Source organism: Ursus americanus, chromosome 5 (genome assembly GCF_024610735.1).
Source record: "Ursus americanus isolate L20-20 chromosome 5, mUrsAme1.1.p, whole genome shotgun sequence".
Classification (NCBI taxonomy): domain Eukaryota; kingdom Metazoa; phylum Chordata; class Mammalia; order Carnivora; family Ursidae; genus Ursus; species Ursus americanus.
Genome location: NC_142131.1, coordinates 14,576,032 through 14,594,582, shown reverse-complemented (window position 1 = coordinate 14,594,582; position 18,551 = coordinate 14,576,032). Strand labels below are relative to the sequence as shown.

Sequence of the window (18,551 nt, the reverse complement as noted above, 5' to 3'; positions counted from 1 at the left end):
CCTTCTTCAGAAATGAATTGGTAAAAAACAATTACTAAGTAAAAAGAGACTCCAATTACCTATTATTTAGCATTCTAGACACTTACCCTTTACCTATTATCTTCTATCTTCCTTTTAATTGAATTTCAGGTTGTTCCTTAACCATTATCCATCTAAATTAAGTAAAATATGAGAGGGCACATACAAAGAATGAAAAACAGTGAAAACTGTGAATTTTTTAACACATCAGATTCAGGTTTAATTTTCACAATTCATAATTAAAAACACAAGAAATAATTAGGTACAATTTTTCAATCTTTTTTTCATTCCCAAAATTTCCAAATTGGTCTGTATTCCCGTAGCCTCAGGTTATAAAGGAACTTCCATAAGCAATCAGAAAAATTCCCAAAAAACATTCCAGAAACTCAAAAATACATGAACTTCAATATAAAATAAGCCAAAAAAGGGTATCAACTATTTTTATGCTACTTTGTTTTGAATCAAGGACAATCAACAGTACTTATTTACTCCCTATTTGCTGCCTAACTACACTAAAGTGAACCTGTTTTAAGTCATAAAAAGAATTATAAATATGTAAAATGTTGCTCACATCATGTAACTAGATTAATTTATAATCTAATGAAAATAGAGAAAACTTTCTTTAAATGTCAAAACCCAGCTAAACAACCATCTGGAATATTAACACAAATTCTACATGATATAATCCTAAGTATCTTTCGATGAGATCTCTGGAATAAATTTCATCAAACAAAATTAATCTAGAATGCTTCATAAACAGAAGGGAAGTGGTTTCAAAAAACTGAATAAAAAAAATAGCAATGTTATTTAAACCAGGAAATGAAAAAAAATTTAGGTGAAGCAGGTGGGGTCTGGACCAAAAAGAGGAAGTAAACTTACTAGACTGAAACATGTATTGGGAGTATACTTAAATAGAATGGTTAGTTGATAGAAAAGGGTCTAACCGTTAAGAAAAAAAGCACTGTGGCCTCCTGTCCTCTTTCTACCATCTTTCCATGCTGCCATAATGGTGCACATGAATGTCCTGGCAGGTGTTCTCAAGAGCATTAGCAATGCCAAAAAGAGAGGCAAACACAAGGTTCTTATTAGGCCATGCTCTAAAGTCATCAGCCAGTTTCTAACTGAAATGATGAAGCATGGTTACATTGGCAAATCTGAAATCACTGATGGTCACAGAGCTGGAAAAATTGCTGTGAACCCCATGGGCAGGTTGAACAAGTGTGGAGTGATCAGCCCCAGATTTGATGTACAACTCAAAGATCTAGAAAAATGGCAGAATAATCTGCTCCCATCCTGCCAGATTTGTTTCACTGTGCTGATAACCTCAGTTGGCATCATGGACCATGAATAAGACGAAAATACACAGGAGGGAAAATCCTGGGATTTTTTTTTCTATGGATGCAATACATACGTGCAAATAAAATGCCTCAATGGAAAAAACAGTACTGTGATCCAAACAATGTTTAAGAAAGTAAAATAAAAGTTAAAACAAGGTTACCCTTATTTGGAGGGAAAGGTAAAATAAAAGTAAAAACCTGACTCTATCCATTACACTAACTTTTTAAAGCCCCAAACCAACCTGATTATAATTACTTAGTCACTTCAACTCTGTTCTTACAAAACACCCCAGGTTTTGTCAGCCCCTTCGTTGCATACCCACCCACCAAGCCAAAACTTAACCTTGTTCAGAATGTGCTTAGGAATCAGATATATCTGGGTTAGTACAATCTGAACTTGGACACCTTACTTCATTACTCCAAGCCTATTTCCTCACTGGTAACGTGGGGATTACATACATCACTTATTTGATATCTACGTAAATGGAGTGCCTGAACATAAGACACAGTTGACCCTCAAACAACATGGGCTTGAGGTCCACTTATACATGGATTCTTTTCCAATAAATGTATTTTCTGTACTATAAATGTACTGTAAATATATTTTCTCTTCCTTAGGATTTTCTTAATAACCTTTTCTTTTCTCTACCTTACTCTATTGTAAAAATACAGTATATAATACATATAACATAGAAAATAATGTGTTAACCTTATATTATCTATAAGGCTTCTGGTCAACAGCGGGTTATTAGTAGTTAACTTTTTGAGGAATAAGTTACATGTGGATTTTTGACTGCATGGCGGGTCAGCACCCCTAACTCCAACATTGTTCAAGGGTCAACCGTATATTAGTTCTATTCTCTTTATCTACTGCCACCCTCTCAATCAACTTCACTACTTTTTTTTCTATTCCTAATCCACATGGTTACTACAAACTTTCTCTACACATTTAAAACCCCACTCCCTCCTTCCTTGATCTCTCAAGTAGTAACCTTCTTGCCAGTGTTCTTCAAAAGATGGCTATCATCAAACACAAGTACCCTCTTGAATTACGTGAATACTAGTCCAGAGTAAATCCTGCAAAAGAGACCACCCTATACTCTAAATCAATGAAACATTAGTTGAGCTATTCAATTTAAACTTAATCGATATTTTTTGCCATGCTATATTGATATGCCCTGTCTCCCAGGTCAATAAAACCCTACACAAAAGTATTAGATTGTTGGGGTTCCTTACATATTCAACACCTAATGAGTAATATGTACTCAATAAATGGCTGATTGTCCAGCTCCCAAAGCCTGCTCTAAACATTCAGCTATCCCACTGCCAAACGGCAGTTCTCAATTTGCTAAAATGGGAAAGGAAGAATCTCTTTTTGAGTATCAGCTCACATAACTTTTTTTCACTGTCCCCCAATACTTTCCACTTCACATCTTTGCTCCTCTCATTCAGCCTCTTCACACTGCTTCTATCTAGTCAAATGGTACATGTAACTGAAAGCCAAATTCAAGCGTCAAGCATAAAGCCTACTCAGATGAATCTCACTAATCTAACACTTTTAATTTAAACCAACATTTCCAAAAAGCATTCCAAGGAATAAAACATGCTTAAAGGTATTAACACACCATCTAGTAACTTTGTGAATGCTACCAATTATATATCTCACTCTCTTTTAAAGTCATCCTAAATATATATTAGCACTTTAAAAGCTCTAAAAAGTCTTGAAGATAAACTATCCAAAGACAGTTTAACCTAGCATTTCTAAAACTTATGTTACTATGGAACATTTATTTTAATGAACAGCAATTAACATTTTGAAGCACATCAGCATTCTCCAAAGTACACTTTGAGATATTCTGGGTTTTGTTTTTGTATGTTTGGCAACTAACTATACTTTTTATGTCTTTTATATTGTTATTTTATGTATTTTATATTGTTAAATTTATAGGTGTGTGTGTTTATTTCCCACAACTAAACTGGAAGTTCCTTAGGAGCAAAGACTACTTCTATTATTCTATTTCCTACAGTATCCAGTACATTGTAGATAGTCAACAAATATTCACAAAATCACAGCTGGTAAAGACAACACCGAATTTATTCCACATAGTCACTAACTTCACATTTTGCCTCCTTTTCCTAAGGCAGAATATAATGCTGGGGGTATACTGGACGTTAAAAGAACTATAAAGAATCAAAATCTATACCAAGACCTTTTAATGGAAGATCTTTCTAAACTGCAGTTGAGTATCTCACAAAAGCAAGCAATCTCTAACATACAAATCTTTAACTGATGATTTAAACGTACGTGTAATAAAGCACCTACCCTCAATGCAACACATACGTCGGCATGAGCAAACAGAGCGATACACACAAACACACCTCAAAAGTACCTTTTCAGATAGTTACTGATTAGCAAAAATGCTTTAAGTCCAGAAAAGAGTGACCAAAATGATGAAGAAACCTGCAATTACATAATTAGCTGAAGGAAATTGGGAAGGCCTTGGCAAAAAAAAAAAAAAAAAAAAAAATTGGTGGAGAAAGAGGTGAAAAGGGTTGTTGAAAAGGAGAGATTACTCACATAAGAATAAAGAGAAATGGACCAATGAATGATTAAATGTAGAGGGAGACTGACTTCAGCTCAAAATAAGAACTTTTAATAATCAGACATGGCAAATGTGGAATGGGCTAAAAAAAAAAAAGCACAGACTGGACAATTCACTTGGCAGGAATGTTGTAGGACAAACTGAATGTCAGATGGGTAGTGGGAATAGAAGTCCCTTAGATTCTTCCAGTGTTATGTCTCTGGGGCCCTAAAATATCCATCTTGTTCCAACTCACTGCAGCACCTGCTCCCACTGACATGACAAGGGGAAAGAGAGGGGAAAAAAAGATGTGCTCCTGTCATTCTGACGGGGAACTCAGAATACATGCCCTGTGAAAACAAAGCCAGAGAGAGTAAACACAGTTCACAGAAATGGTATCACCCCACAGATAAAGTTGGATATATTTTTTACAAAACTAAAAGTCAGTTAACAATGTTTCTATGGTGAAATGCTTTCCACACTCCAAATTAACTCAAAACAAATTTTTGAAACATAACCTGATCATGACATAGCTTACCTATGTTATCTCCCATGCTATAAGGTGGCAATGCCATGTATGTTAGCTTTATTTCCCTAGAGTTTAAGTTCCCTGCGGACAGGAACTATTGCTCATATATTTGAATCCTCACAAAGAGCTTCAGCATGCTTCTTGATTAAGAATTTGTCTACACTAATAGAGTTAAACTCATCAGAATGTCATGAAATGTTATAATTAACTAGGGACAGAGAACTGTAGTGAGTTAGGGCCACTACTAAAGTTCAAGTCCTGCTCAGACTGGCCCCCTGTGTAATCTTGGGTAAATCACTTAACCTGTCCAAGTCTCAGTTTTCCTATCTGCAAAATGGTCAAAGTAAGGATTACGGAAAATAATAAAATTGAGTTGATTTTATGTTAGGTACTGCAACTCCTTTTCCTGTCAAAATATTCATACGACTAACATGATGAAGAAATTATATATCTGAAACTATGATAATGAAATGAGAATTTGGCTCTGGGACAGGAATCAGCTTCTTCCAGAATTCTCCAAAGTACTTCGACAGTCAAGTGGGACCAGTGATTTTTCTGCAGCAAAACAATGCTATTCTGAACCTGTCAATTAATCGAACTCGTCACACAGCTCAGTATTTCTTCCCCTAAGAGCCTGTTCGGTTTCTCTCCTTTGCACTCTGAAGGTAAGATGCACCTAAGCTCTTCCCCATCTAGAACATGAAACTGACTTACTAGGCCCCGTTCCTCACTCCACCGGAGCATCATAAATCCTTACTGCACTGGCAGTTAAGATGAGGCAGGCTAGAAATTTCTTTGGGAGAATGTATTCGAGGAGTCCCACGAATCCACATCACACCTGAGACGGCCCAGCAAGAGGCCCCACAAAGAACCGCCCCATCCAACTTAAGTGACAGACGCGCTGCCACCTCATCACTGCCCAGTTCATGGTCCTAATACTCGGCCATGCTTGCGCGTCACAAAATGACCAGTCCTGGCCTCTGACCCGTTCTCTCTGTAGGTACCATTTCAACCGCGTATTACTTCCAACTTCTGCCAAAGCTACAGCGACCCTAACCCACCTGGTACAGATGCTTCTCCTCCAAACGCCAAGGCTGGAATCTGAGCGCATGCGCATTCCCCAGGCATCGTTCACGTGACTGGAAGTGACTGAGCGTTTAGTTCGCTCGGTATTTGCTTAAAAGGTCTTAATGTGAGTTAAGGCCGGGAACCCCCCTTTGCGCATGTGCTTACGCCCAGCCTGCTGGGAATTGTAGTTCCATGGGTAAAGCGCTAGGAGAAACCCGAACTATGAGCTCTGTGATCCCCGCCCTCTTTCCAGAGGCGTTCCTAGAGGGCGGCGGCGGGCCGAGCTCCCAGCGTTTCTGAACGGCTCTCTGCAATGCTGCTGTTGTGGGTGTCGGTGGTCGCAGCCTCGGCTCTGGCAGCACCAGATCCCGGGGCAGGTGGGCAGAGAAAAGGAGCTGCTCGGGTTTGGCCCGTTGCACCCAACGTGGTGCTAGTCGTGAGCGACTCCTTTGTAAGTACCGAAGGGCAAGAGAGTAGGCGTCCCGCGCCAGACTAGCGACTGGCCCCCAGTTTTTACTGTGCTGCAGGCTTTGGGGAGCAGAATCTGAGAGACTTTCAAACATATTCTACCCCGACGCAGAGTAAAAAATGCATTTTATTTTGAGGCCCCGTATACACCCGTACACCATGCACATATAAAACAATCTAGTAAGTAAAATGTATCTGATAACACCTTTGCATTTTTTTTAATGCTGCCCTCGACCCAATAATTTTATCACTACTAATGCACTTTAAGTCCGTAGGCCAGTTTGCGTCTACTGTGGGGAAAAATAACATTCTGCATCTCCATAAGAGCGTGTTAGCTTCCCAGTGGTCATTTTCCACTTCAAGTTTACAGGAACTCATGGCTGGGTGAGAAGTGAATGAAGTTAATATTTTTATTACCCAGGTATCTGATAATCCTGTTAGTGCTGATTTAAGTGCGTTAGTTGATGTAATTTGATCCACTCCCCCATGTTCCATGGAAATTGTGTGGGTGTGTTGTTGTTTAATCCCAAACTTCAACAGTCTTTGGAACTTTCCCAAGCCATCACCCAAAAGAATACTAGTATCAACAGTACCTGAAACTTTTAGTATTATCTGTGATTTTAAAACTACCGCTTAGACGAATGTTTGATTATGAGTTACAATACTAGCTTTATCACTGGGTGTTACTGTGGTCACACAGATTGTTGGTGTTAAGCGTGTCTGCATCAAAAGAGTGCTTTTAATCACTATATTCTATTGCCTTTCCCATTGATTAACCTGTGATGATTAAAATTTCATAATCTGGATATGCTCATAGGACTTGTTGAGAAAATTATTCAAAGTAATCTTTATGATTATCTAAACTTAGGGAACAAGCAGTATTGGAGATTAACATGAAAGAAGTTTTTTAGGGAGTGCTCCTGAGATCAAATGGAAGGGAAGAAAGGAGGATTGTGCAAAGAAAGAGAAGTTAAGTTGTATTACTATCTCAACAGAAGCCTCAGCTGGCTTTATGGGTAATTCTCGAACTAGTATGTTGCTTCAGAACTGTTTCCATTTGGGGTGAAGGGGCTAGGCCTTTATACCCTCATGTTGGATGGCCATTAGTTGTGCGCTGCTCCCAGAAAGGAGCATAATTTGGGGCAAGGCAACTCTCATTAGCAGAGGCATTCTTTCATTCCTAAAGGGAATTTGGGTGGTGCATGAAAGCATCCTAGAAACTTCCAAAGATGACTGAAATATTTTGGGTTTTTTTTTTCAGTATAGTATGAATACATAGGTTTTTATGTATTTGTGTTTAAATCCTTTGCATTTATTATACCTACTGATGTTCAAAATGTCCCATCTTTGGTTAGTGAAAGACCCTTCATGTTGTTCCTGAGTCCTTTTGACCCACGCCTAATAATCTTCAGCAGTTTACTTTGATAGACTTCCATGTCCAACTTGTGTATTTCCTGTCCTATCTTGTGTTTAGACTATAATCCAGGTGTTCCGGTTTTTCATTGCTTTTAGACCTTTCCAATGGACAGATCTAGAAAGTACATATATTAGAAAAAGTAAAACATGAGAGCATGTTGATAGTTTCAACTCAAATTTAAGATTACAAGGTTATTAATTCTTTGATTTTTGCACTTGTATCTCTTTTATACCAAGTATTTTGGTTCCTAACTACATTAACATGATTTTTTGGTTTCTTTATCCAAATATATGTAACATGTATATATTTATACAGACTATATTTTATAAATATTTGGATAAATATATATAGTATATAAACATATATATATGTATATATGAATAAATAAATACATTTAGTGCCCCAATCGCCCTTGCCCTAGCTCACTACCAGGGGAAAGGTTCAATGCCAGGGGAGACAAATCGAAAGACCAGACAAGCTTGTGCAAAGCAAGCAGAAAGAAGGAAATAATAAGGGTTAGAGCAGAAACTAATACCAATACTGATGCGCATTTTCTGGCCTTATTTTAGGTAGTTTCTCAACATACCTGATGTTATCTCTTTCTTGACACACTATTTTCTCTCCGCCTCATGGTGCTCGATCTCATATCATATTCCTCCCTTGGTGGCCATTCTTTGTTTCCCATGACACCTTCTCTTCTTATTTGGGACTCCTCGAATTCCTTTCTTTCCTCCCTTTTCACTCTCTGCCTGAAAGGTTTCTTTCAATATCATAGTTTTCAATACCATGAATATGCTAAAGACCCCCATGTTTATTTCACCACAGATTTTCTGAGCTCCAGATTCCTGTCTGTAATCAACAGCCTACTTTAAATATCCTTTTGGAAATCTCAGACAAATCAAGGGTTTATGTATTTCTCACATTGGGATTAACTCATTTTAAGACTGTATTTTTGTTTATAATTACGTTGAAAATATGGTATAGATATAACTCCAGACCTAAAATATTCTTTTTTTTTCTGTCTTTACTCTTTACCAAGAAGAGTTCTTCAGTTCCAAAATGTACATCTCCAGCCCCAATATCTCTTCTAATCATCATGCTCATTTATCTAGCTGCTACTGACATCTTCACTTATGTCCAGCCTAAAGAACTGCTGGATCTTTCTTACCCTTTAGGTCTTATACTTCCCAGAGAAGCTTTCCCTGTTCACTCTATGTAAAGTACATCTCCCTTGTTATTCTGTATCTCAGGGTTTTTTCAAAGCACATATCACAATTTGTAATTATTAATGCTTTATTTACCAGTATACTTTTTGGCTCTCCCACTAAACTATAAGCTTCAAGGGGCCGGGGACTCTATTTTTTTCACCACTGAATTTCCGGATCTTTCACAGTACCTGTAACATGGTGAATGCTTAATAAATATTTATTCCATCAGTCCATCATGCCCCAAATGAACTTTCCAGGAAGTCCTTTAGTTTATTTACTATATTCAAATGAATCCAAGTGTAACATTAAATTCTTAATATTATGAGGCAAATAGAGGTAACACTCTCTATACTTTTTTTTCTTTTGAGAATCCTTAGGATCATATTGAAGTCTACTACTTGTAAATTTTATGGTTAAAATTAAAGGAAATAATTTTCTTCTTTCCTAATGCAATCTGTATTAATTAAATTTCTTTATTCCAGGATGGAAGGCTAACATTTTATCCAGGAAGTCAGGTAGTGAAACTTCCTTTTATTAACTTTATGAAAGCACGTGGCACTTCCTTTCTGAATGCCTACACAAACTCTCCAATTTGTTGCCCATCACGTGCAGGTAAGAACATGCTTAATATTAATGGGAGGGGCCACACACATAAAAATGTTCTCACAATTTAAAAGATTATAACCAAAAGTACAATAGTAAGTTATATTTGTCATCTAATAAAAATTTTAATACAAGTGATGCATATTTTAAGCTATGTATTGGGGGTTATTGGAATTTCTACTTTATTTTTCAAGAGTAGGAATTTATATCATCCAAAGTGGTGTTTAATTCATGTGTTACTGTTTCATTTCCTTATGATTGGTGACTAAAAATCCTCTGCCAAGCAAATGAGGAAATACTCATATTTCCTAGAAGAGTTGTATCTTCAAGAAAATTTTCAGGAAGAGTAGAGGGGATTGGGAGGGGACTTTGGAGCATACCACAAAGTAGTTAGAATTTTCATACGTCAGGTTACTCTGAATGTTTCCATATTATTTCAAATTACAGACTTTATCTGTTTCTCTTCAGTCTCAATTCACTTCTATCCCAAATTTATTTGTTCACTTTTATTAGAGTAATTACCAAATAGGCATAGTTTTAATGGTAAAATATCAGCAGTATTAATCCATGAATAACTGAGAAGCAGGGGAAAAGCCATTTTTAAAATAAACTCTGTTCTCTGACAGAGTTGTTTTCCTTCCTGCCTTTCTAATGTTTGTTTGCTTTGGGATGCGTAAAAAGCACGTCTGTCAGGACATACGTGACATGATCTTCTGTGTGATTTGCGTCCCATATCCCTTCACCGCCAGGACAATCACCTATGTAACCACCAGTGAGTAAAGGAAACCCACAGCACTAAATGATAGTTCAGTGATGAAGGCCCAGGGATATTAAAACAGTTTTGTTAGTTTTGTATTCCTTGTTGAACAAGTGGAATGAGCAGTGGACTAGGGTGAGGTGTTGTCCTGGATTGTAATCCTCAAGGGGAAGCAAGTCACTCAGTTTCCTTATCTACAGGGTTAGATATCTGTCTGTTCCTTATCTATCTCACAGGGTTGTTCCCAGCATCAAATGAAATAATCCGTAAAAAGGTTTTAATGAACTCTAAAGGTTTCAAAAATATTAGGTGATGCTTTTCCTAGAAGAACTATATTTTAAAGAGTTTGAACAAAGAGGAGGAATAATAGTAATACAAACTAACGTTTGTTGCATTCTTACCCAGGGTCTGGCAAATATTTGAAGTGCCTTACATGTCTTAATTGATATAATAATAACATGTCCATAAAGTAGATATTGTTACTACCCCCATTTTGCATATAAAAACAAAAGTACTAAAAGGTTAAGTAACTTATCAAAGGCCATCAGTAATTGGCATTACTAGGATTCAAACCCTGATGATCCCTGATTTCACTGCTCAAAAAGAAATCATTTTGTTAGATGAGAAAAGAAACCTTCTTCAACCCTACTATGTGTGTACCTGGAAATGGAAGCTTTATCAAGATAACTGACATATAACATTGTACTAATTTAGTTGTACAATATAACGACATCATATATGTATATATTGTGAAATGATTATCATAGTAAGTGTAGTTAATATCCATCACCTCCCATAGTTAAAAAAATTTGTCTTGTGATGAGATCTTTTAAGATCTATTCTCTTAGCAACTTTTAAATATATAATCCAGTATTATTAACTGTAGTCACCATGCTATACATTATATCCCCAGAACTTACTTATTACTAGAAATTTGTACATTCCACCTTCACCCATATTCCCCACCTCCCAACCCCCACTTCTAACAATCACAGTCTTTTATGTTTCTGTGAGTTCCCTTTTTTTAGATTCCACAAATATGTAAGATCATACACTACTTGTTTTTCTCTGACTTCTTTCTCTTAATATAATGCCCACAAGTTCCATCCATGTTGTCAGAAAAGACAGGGTTTCCTTTTTCTCTATGTGTATATATATGTGTGTATGTATGTGTGAAATATATATGTATGTATATGTGATATATATAAATATAAAATCACATTTCTTTATCCACTCATCTATCAGTGGACAATTAGGCTGCTTCCATATCTTGGCTATTGTAAATAATGCTGCAGTGGACATGGGGATGCATATATCTCTTTGAGATAAGGATTTGTTTCCTTCGGATATATAGCTAGAAGTGGGATTGCTGGACTGTATGACAGTTCTAGTTCTGATTTTTTGAGAAACCTCCATAGTGGCTTCCACAGTGGCCTCATCAATTTACATTTCCAACAACATTGCACAAGGGTCATCTTTTCTCCACATCTTCACCATGACTCACTATCTCTTGTCTTTTTGACAGTCATTCTAACATGTGTGAGGTGATATCTCACTGTGGCCATGATTTGCATTTCCCTGATAATTAGTGATACTGAGCATCTTTTCATGTAACTATTTGACCATTTCTGTGTCTTTGGAAAATATCTATTCAGTTCTTCTGCCCATTTTTTAATCAGATTTTTTTTGTAGGAGTTCTTTGTATATTTTGGGTATTAATTATCAGATAGATGATTTGCAAATATTTTCTCCCATTCCATAGATTACCTTTGCATTTTGTTGATGGTTTCCTTTGTTGTGCAGAAGCTTTCAAGTGTGATGTAGGTCTACTTGTTGATTTTACTTGTTCTGCCTTTGCTTTTAGAGTCAAATTCAAAACATTATTGTCAAGTCTGATATCAAGGAGCTTACCCCGTTTTCTTCTAGTAGTTTCATGGTTTCGGGTCTCGTGTTCAGTGTTTAATCTATTTTGAGTTGATTTTCATGCATGGTATAAGGGTCCAGTTCTCCCAACGCATTATTGAAGAGCCTGTCCTTTTCCCCATTATATATTTTTGGCTCCTTTGTTTTACATTAATTGACCATATATGCATGGATTCATTTCTGGGCTCTCTTTTGTTTTCGTCGAAATAAGTGTACTTTTATGCCATATACCATGCTGTTTTGGTGGTTATAGTTTTGTAATATAATTCAAAATCATGAAGTGTGATGCCTCCCATTTTATTCTTCCTTCTCAAGAATTCTTTGGCTATTTGGGGCCTTATACGGTTCCATACAAATTTTAGGATTGTTTGTTCTATTTTGGAGAAAAATGCCAATGGAATTTTAATAAGGATTGCATTGAATCTGTAGGTTGCTTTGAGTGGTACGGACATTTTAACAATATCAATTCTTCCTATCCATGAACACAGAGTATCTTGCCATTTATTTGTGTCTTCTTCAGTTTCTCTCATCAGTGTCTTATAGTTTATAGATCTTTCCCCTCCTTGGTTAAATTTTTTCTAGGTAATTTACCCTTTTTGATGAAATTGTAATTGGGATTCTATTCTTAATTTCTCTGATAGTTTGTTCTTAGTATGTAGAAATGCAACTGATTTTCGTATATTGATTTTATATCCTGCAACTTTTTTAAATGTGTTGATTAGTTCCAACAGTTTCTTGGTAAAATCTTTAGGGTTTTCTATATATGTCATCTGCAGATAGAGACAGTTTTACTTATTTCTAATTTGTCTACCTTTTATTTCTTCTTCTTGCCTAGTTGCTCTATATAGGACTTCTACTACTATGTTGAGTAAGAATTGTGAGAGGGGTCACCCTGATCTTGTTGCTGATCTTAAGGAAGAGCTTTCAGCTTTTTACCACTGAATATAATGTTAGCTCTGGCTTGTCATATATGGCTTTTATTATGTTGAGCTACATTCCTTCTATACCCAGTTTGTTGAGAGTTTTTATCATGAATGGATGTTCAGTTTTGTCAAATGCTTTCTCTGCACCTATTGAGATGAGCATATGATTTTTATCCTTTATCTTGTTAATGTGGTATATCATGTTGATTGATTTGCAGATGTTGAATCATCTTTGCATGCCTGGAATAAGTCCCAATTGATCATGGTGTATGACCCTTTTAATGTATTGTTGAAATCAGTTTGCTAATATTTTGTTGGCAATTTCACACTATGTTCATCAGGGATATTGGCCTGTCATTTTCTTCTTTTGGGCTGTCCTCTTCTGGTTTTGCTATCGGGGTAGTGTGGGACTCTTAAAATGAGTTTGGAAGTGTTTTCTCCTCTTCTATTTTTTAGAAGAGTTTGGAGAGAGGGATTGGTATTAATTCTTCTATAAATGTTTGGTAGAATTCACCAGTAAAGCTTTCTGGTCCTGGACTTACCTTTCTTGGGAGGTATTTGATCACTGATTCAGTCTCCTTATTCATGATTGGTCTGTTGGATTTTCTATTTCTCCATGATTTAGTCTTGGTAGGCTGTATACTTCTAGGAATATACCCACTTCTAGGTCTTCCCATTTGTTGGCATGTAACTGTTTATAGTAGTCTTATAATTCTTTGTATTCTGTGTTATCAATTTTAACTTCTCTTTCATTTCTGATTTTTGAATCATCTCTTTTCTTGGTAAGTCTAGGTCAGTGTTTGTCTCTTTATCTTTTTAAAAAACCAGCTCTTAGTTTTATTGATCCATTCTATTTTCTTTACTCTAATCTTCATTATTTCCTTTCTTCTACTAACTTTGGGCTTAGTTTGGTTTTTTCCTAGTTCTTAAACATGTAAAGTTAGGGGAATGCCTGGGTGGCTCAGTCTGTTAAGTGCCTTCGGCTCATGATCCCAGGGTCCTGGGATCGAGTCCCACATCAGGCTCCTTGCTCAGTGGGCAGTCAGCTTCTCCCTCTGCCTGATGCTCCCCTTGCCTGTGCTCTCTCTCTCTCTGACAAATAAATAAAATCTTTTTAAAAATGTAAAGTTAGGTTGTTATTTCAAGCTCTTTCTTCTTGATGTAGACATTTAACTCTATGAACTTAGTCCTTGGAACTGCTTTTTCTGCATGCTATTAGTTTTATATGTTAAACTTCTGTTTTCATTTGTCTCAAGATATTTTTTTATTTCTCATTTGATTTCTGCTTTGACCCATTGGTGTTCAGTACCATGTTGTTTAATCTCCACATATTTGTGAATTTTCCAGTCTTCTCCTTATAAATGACTTCCAGTTTCATACCTTTGTGGTCAGAAAAGATAACTGATATTTCAACTTCTTAAATTTATTAGGACTTGTTTTGTGGCCTATCATATGATCTGTCCTAGAGAATGTTCCATGTGCACTTAAGAAGAGTGTTAATTCTGTTGCTTTCAGATGGAATGCTCTGTAAATGTCTGTTAAGTCCATCTGGCCTAACATGTAGTTTTTAAGTCTAGTGTTACTTTATTGATTTTCTGTCTGGATGATCTATCCATTGTTGAATCGGGGGTATTGAAGTCCGCTACTATTACAGTATTGCTGCCTGTTTCTCCCTTTAGGTCTTGTTAATACATGAAGAAAGATTTATTGGATACAATCATACTTGTAGAAAATAACAGCAAAGATGTAGTACACTTAAATTTTTTGTGGAAAGGCAGTATAAGAACAACATCCTTAAGGATGTTGGGAAAAGATCTGTACTTCACTCGACTGACCTGGAAAATAAATAAACACTGAGTGATTATTTTTATGATTAAAAAGACTCTAGAGTCCAACAGGCTTTATACATAATTCCAGCTGTATTTACCTTAAACAACTTAACCTGTAAGCCTTGAAGACTCACCTGTAAAACAGAAATAGTAACTCCTTGCAGAGTTTTCCCTTTGATAACACGAGGTAACAAAGAGAAATGTTAGGTAAAGCACCTAATGCAGGTTATGTCTTACTCAAGAGCACGAGCTCTAAACTAGTAGATTCTTTTCTTGCTGTAATTGTCTTCATAGTTAAAACAAATCGATAAGCTTTACACTAATCCCAATTTCTCCCCCTACCCCCAGCAATGTGGAGTGGCCTCTTCACTCACTTAACAGAATCTTGGAATAACTTTAAGGGCCTAGATCCAAATTATACAACATGGATGGATATCATGGAGAAGCATGGCTACCGGACACAAAAATTTGGAAAACTGGACTACACTTCAGGACATCACTCCATTAGGTAAAAAAGTAAAACAAAAGAATGCTAATGTGCTACCCTCTGCTATAGCACATACATGTACTCTTTTTTGGCTTTTGTTATTTCTCCACAAAGGTGAAAGTAAAGCTCTTAATCCCTCAACTGTGTCAATTTGGCTAAAACTTCACCTTTCTTTAATCTTAAAATATTAAAATTGCTAATATGCTGGTAATTTTTGTTTTTCTTAAACATGAAAGGTCTATAAAATTGTTTACTTCAAAATTTATTTTGGGTTTTGTTATACAATATCTACTATGTACTGAACACAGTTTATAATCTTTTTTAAAGACCATAATCTTCTTGCTGCTTTCTTTTGTCAGTTGTCTCCTTTCAGTCTATTATAACTTTTTTTTTCATTTTACCAAGTCCTCAAAAACCAGGCAGCCAAGCATAGTGGTTAAGAGCCGAGATCTGGAATCAGAATGCCTATTTGTGAATCTTACTTTCTCTATTTACTACTGACCTCTAATTTCTTTGTTGGGAGGATTAAATGCAATGAGATCTGCAGAAAAAAAAAGCTAGCACAGCAGGTCTGAGACAGCTATCCTTAGAAAGGCCTGCTTTCAAGATTGGCGCGTGGCTTATATCTAGTAACTTGGATATCAGGAGTGTTCCATCTATTCCCTGATAAAAGTGACTTATTCTATACCTGAAATGTACAATGTGGTTTATGCTGAACACCTGCTTTCCCTTTGAGAGTCTGGGATTTTGGTATGTGGCAGGCAGAGGGTGTCTGCATGATCAACCCCCAATAACAACGTGGGTACTAATGAGTTTCGTAATACACAGTTCTTCACATGCATTGTCATGTTTGATGCTGGATGAATTAAGTTGTGCCCTTTGTGACTCCACTGGAAGCTTGAAAATGGTTTGCTGTGGACTTAGCCTAAATATCATTCCCTATGCTGATTTTGCTTTGTGTCCTTTCACTATAATCATAGCTATGTGTACAACGAGATGCTGAGTCCCGTGAGTTCTCCTAGTGAACTTGGGTATGTGCTTAGAGTCTCCCAACACTCGTGACTCCTGGCACAAATACATATTAAAGCCTTAGAGCAGTACCTCTTGCCTATAGGTGCTAATTGAGGGTTATGGCAGTGGTAGTAGTGATGATGATGATACTAATGATTATGGTGAGAACCAGAAAAATAAATTCAATAAAAATAACGGTGAATGTAGTGAGATGAATAGTGTTCCCCAGAGCTTCATGTCCACCTGGAATTACAGATTGTGACCTTATTTGGAAATAGATCCTTTTTACAGATGCAGTTAGTTAAGGGTTCAAGAGGAAGTCATCCATGAATTTAAAGTGAGTCCTAAATCCGATGACTTAGTGTTCTCATTAGAAAAGAAAAGGACATAGACACACAGAGAAGGCGGTGAGAAGACAGAAGCAGACTGGAGTGATCACAGCTACAAAGAATGTCAGACGCCAGGAAAAAGGAAGAATTCTTCCTGAGAGCCTTCAGAGGGAGCATCACCCAGACAATACCTTGATTTCCGATTTCTAGCCTCTAGAACCGTGAGGGAATAAATTTGTTGTTTTAAGCCACCTATTTGCAGTAATTTGTTACTGCAGCCCTAGGAAACTAATAGAATGAGTTTTGGGTGAACGGATACTAAAATAACCTAGAATAATCTGAGTATTAGTCTTATTCTTCTGGATAAGGTGAAATGTCTTTCCTCTTCTGCCTTCCAAAATCTAAAAGATACCAATCCTGCAAACCCAGGATTTGGGTTTACTGCATCCTCTCCCCATCTCTGCCTTCTAATCCATCCCCAGGTGTTGTCAGTTCTACTTCTAAAATCTCTCTCCAATTTATTCACTTATCATCTCTACCAAAGCCTCTCCTGCCTAAAATACTGAAGTGGCCCTCCAACTTTTGTTCTGTCTGATCTGGTTCCTAGAGGCAGACGGAGTGATCTTTTTAAAATAGTCATCTGATCAAGTGCCTGACCTGCTTAAAATCTTCCTGTGGTTTTTTCCTCTGTAGGTAGGCTAAAATCCCAAACCCACAACATGGCTTTTAAGACCCTACATTATCTAGTCCCAGCGTACCACTCTCTCTCCCCCTCAGTACGCATGTGCTCTTTCATTCCTCTCACATGCTTTTCACTAGCTGTGGACCACAGCACAAGCTAGTCTTGTGCAAAAAGCTCTTCCCCTGCTCTGCCCAGTAATGCAGGAGAAGAAAAGGGTGGAAGCAGAAGTAAACACAGTAGAAGGGGCAGAGGCTGTGAGTCCATTGGACGTGTTAAATGCCCAGCTTCCCTGCTTACAATCCTTGTGAGCTTGGGCAAGTTACTTGGCTTCTATAAGTGTCAATGCTCTCATCTGAAAACTGGAATTAATAATACCCACCTCGGGGCACCTGGCTGACTCGGTCAGTGGAGCATGCGACTCTTGATCTTGGGGTTGTGGGTTTGACCCCCATGTTGGGTATAGAGATTACTTTAAAAAAAAATCTTAAAAAAAGATAATACCCACATCATTGGATGATTAGGAGTTTTAAATGAATTAATATAAGAGATCATGTAAAAAGATTAAATGAAATAATATGAAATACTTAATACTGCCTGGCACAGAATAAGCATTTAATCAAGGGGAAAAATTATTATTATAAAAATGGCTTAATCAGAATTATAGTCTAATATTTACATAACCCTTTCTTTTTCTTCTTCTTCTTCTTCTTCTTCTTCTTCTTCTTCTTCTTCTTCCTTTTTTTAGGGAGAGAGGGACAGAGGGAGAGGGAGAGAGAGAATCTTAAGCAGACTCCACCTCCCAGCATGGAGCCCAATGCAGGGCTCCATGTCATGACCCTGAGATCATGACCTGAGCAGAAATCAAAAGTCGGACGCTTAACTGACTAAGCCACCCAGGCGCCCCAAACCCTTTATTTTCCTAAGGTGTGCTGCACTGCTAATTATTTCATGCAGTTTCACAAATTTCTTTTTAAAGTTCTTCTACTTTTTAGAAAGTAAGTTTACGCAAATAATGAATCATGGAACATTGCATCAAAAACTGGGGATGTACTATATGGTGACTAATATAACAAAATAAAAATTATTAAAAAAAAAAAAAGAAAGTAAGTTTAATCCAAAGTAAAATGTAGCTATTCTTATTAGCCTATCCTATACTACCCCCCTGTCCTATGTTATTATCCTATTGTTTTCTTGGTTTCCTCAACCAATCCAATAATAAAAAGAATCTGAGGCCAAACTATAACTATCATTCTGTGTATGACATGGTTAAAATCTGATCTGAATTTTATTCCTCAGGAATAAGGACCCTGTTTCTCTTTTTCATTGCTTTATTCTCCTTGCCAATATTGTACCAGTGCACTGTAGGCACAGAATCAAATG

General features: G+C 36.8%; 2 protein-coding genes and 1 pseudogene across 4 annotated transcripts in view; 2 read left to right on the top strand and 1 right to left on the bottom strand.

Moving 5' to 3' along the window:
* SKIC3 (SKI3 subunit of superkiller complex) overlaps window positions 1-5,595 on the bottom strand; it is an 80,279-nt gene extending 74,684 nt beyond the window's left edge. For 2 of the 3 annotated variants that reach the window (XM_087861969.1, XM_045796255.2), the window contains exon 1: window positions 5,528-5,595. In XM_087861969.1, the coding sequence (XP_087718095.1) occupies window positions 5,528-5,583 (56 nt within the window). In that variant the 5' untranslated portion in view covers window positions 5,584-5,595. Of the gene's footprint in view, window positions 1-86; window positions 153-5,527 lie in introns of all 3 variants that reach the window. The other variant, XM_045796257.2, reaches the window with a different exon arrangement.
* Window positions 1,025-1,446, top strand: LOC123791579 (small ribosomal subunit protein uS8 pseudogene; annotated as a pseudogene).
* Window positions 5,596-5,748: 153 nt separating the features above from the next.
* Window positions 5,749-18,551, top strand: part of ARSK (arylsulfatase family member K) — a 42,820-nt gene continuing 30,017 nt past the window's right edge. Inside the window, exons 1-3 of the mRNA XM_045796254.2 lie at window positions 5,749-5,985; window positions 9,110-9,239; window positions 15,011-15,170. Of these exons, the coding sequence (XP_045652210.2) occupies window positions 5,848-5,985; window positions 9,110-9,239; window positions 15,011-15,170 (428 nt within the window). The 5' untranslated portion in view covers window positions 5,749-5,847. The remainder of the gene's footprint in view (window positions 5,986-9,109; window positions 9,240-15,010; window positions 15,171-18,551) is intronic.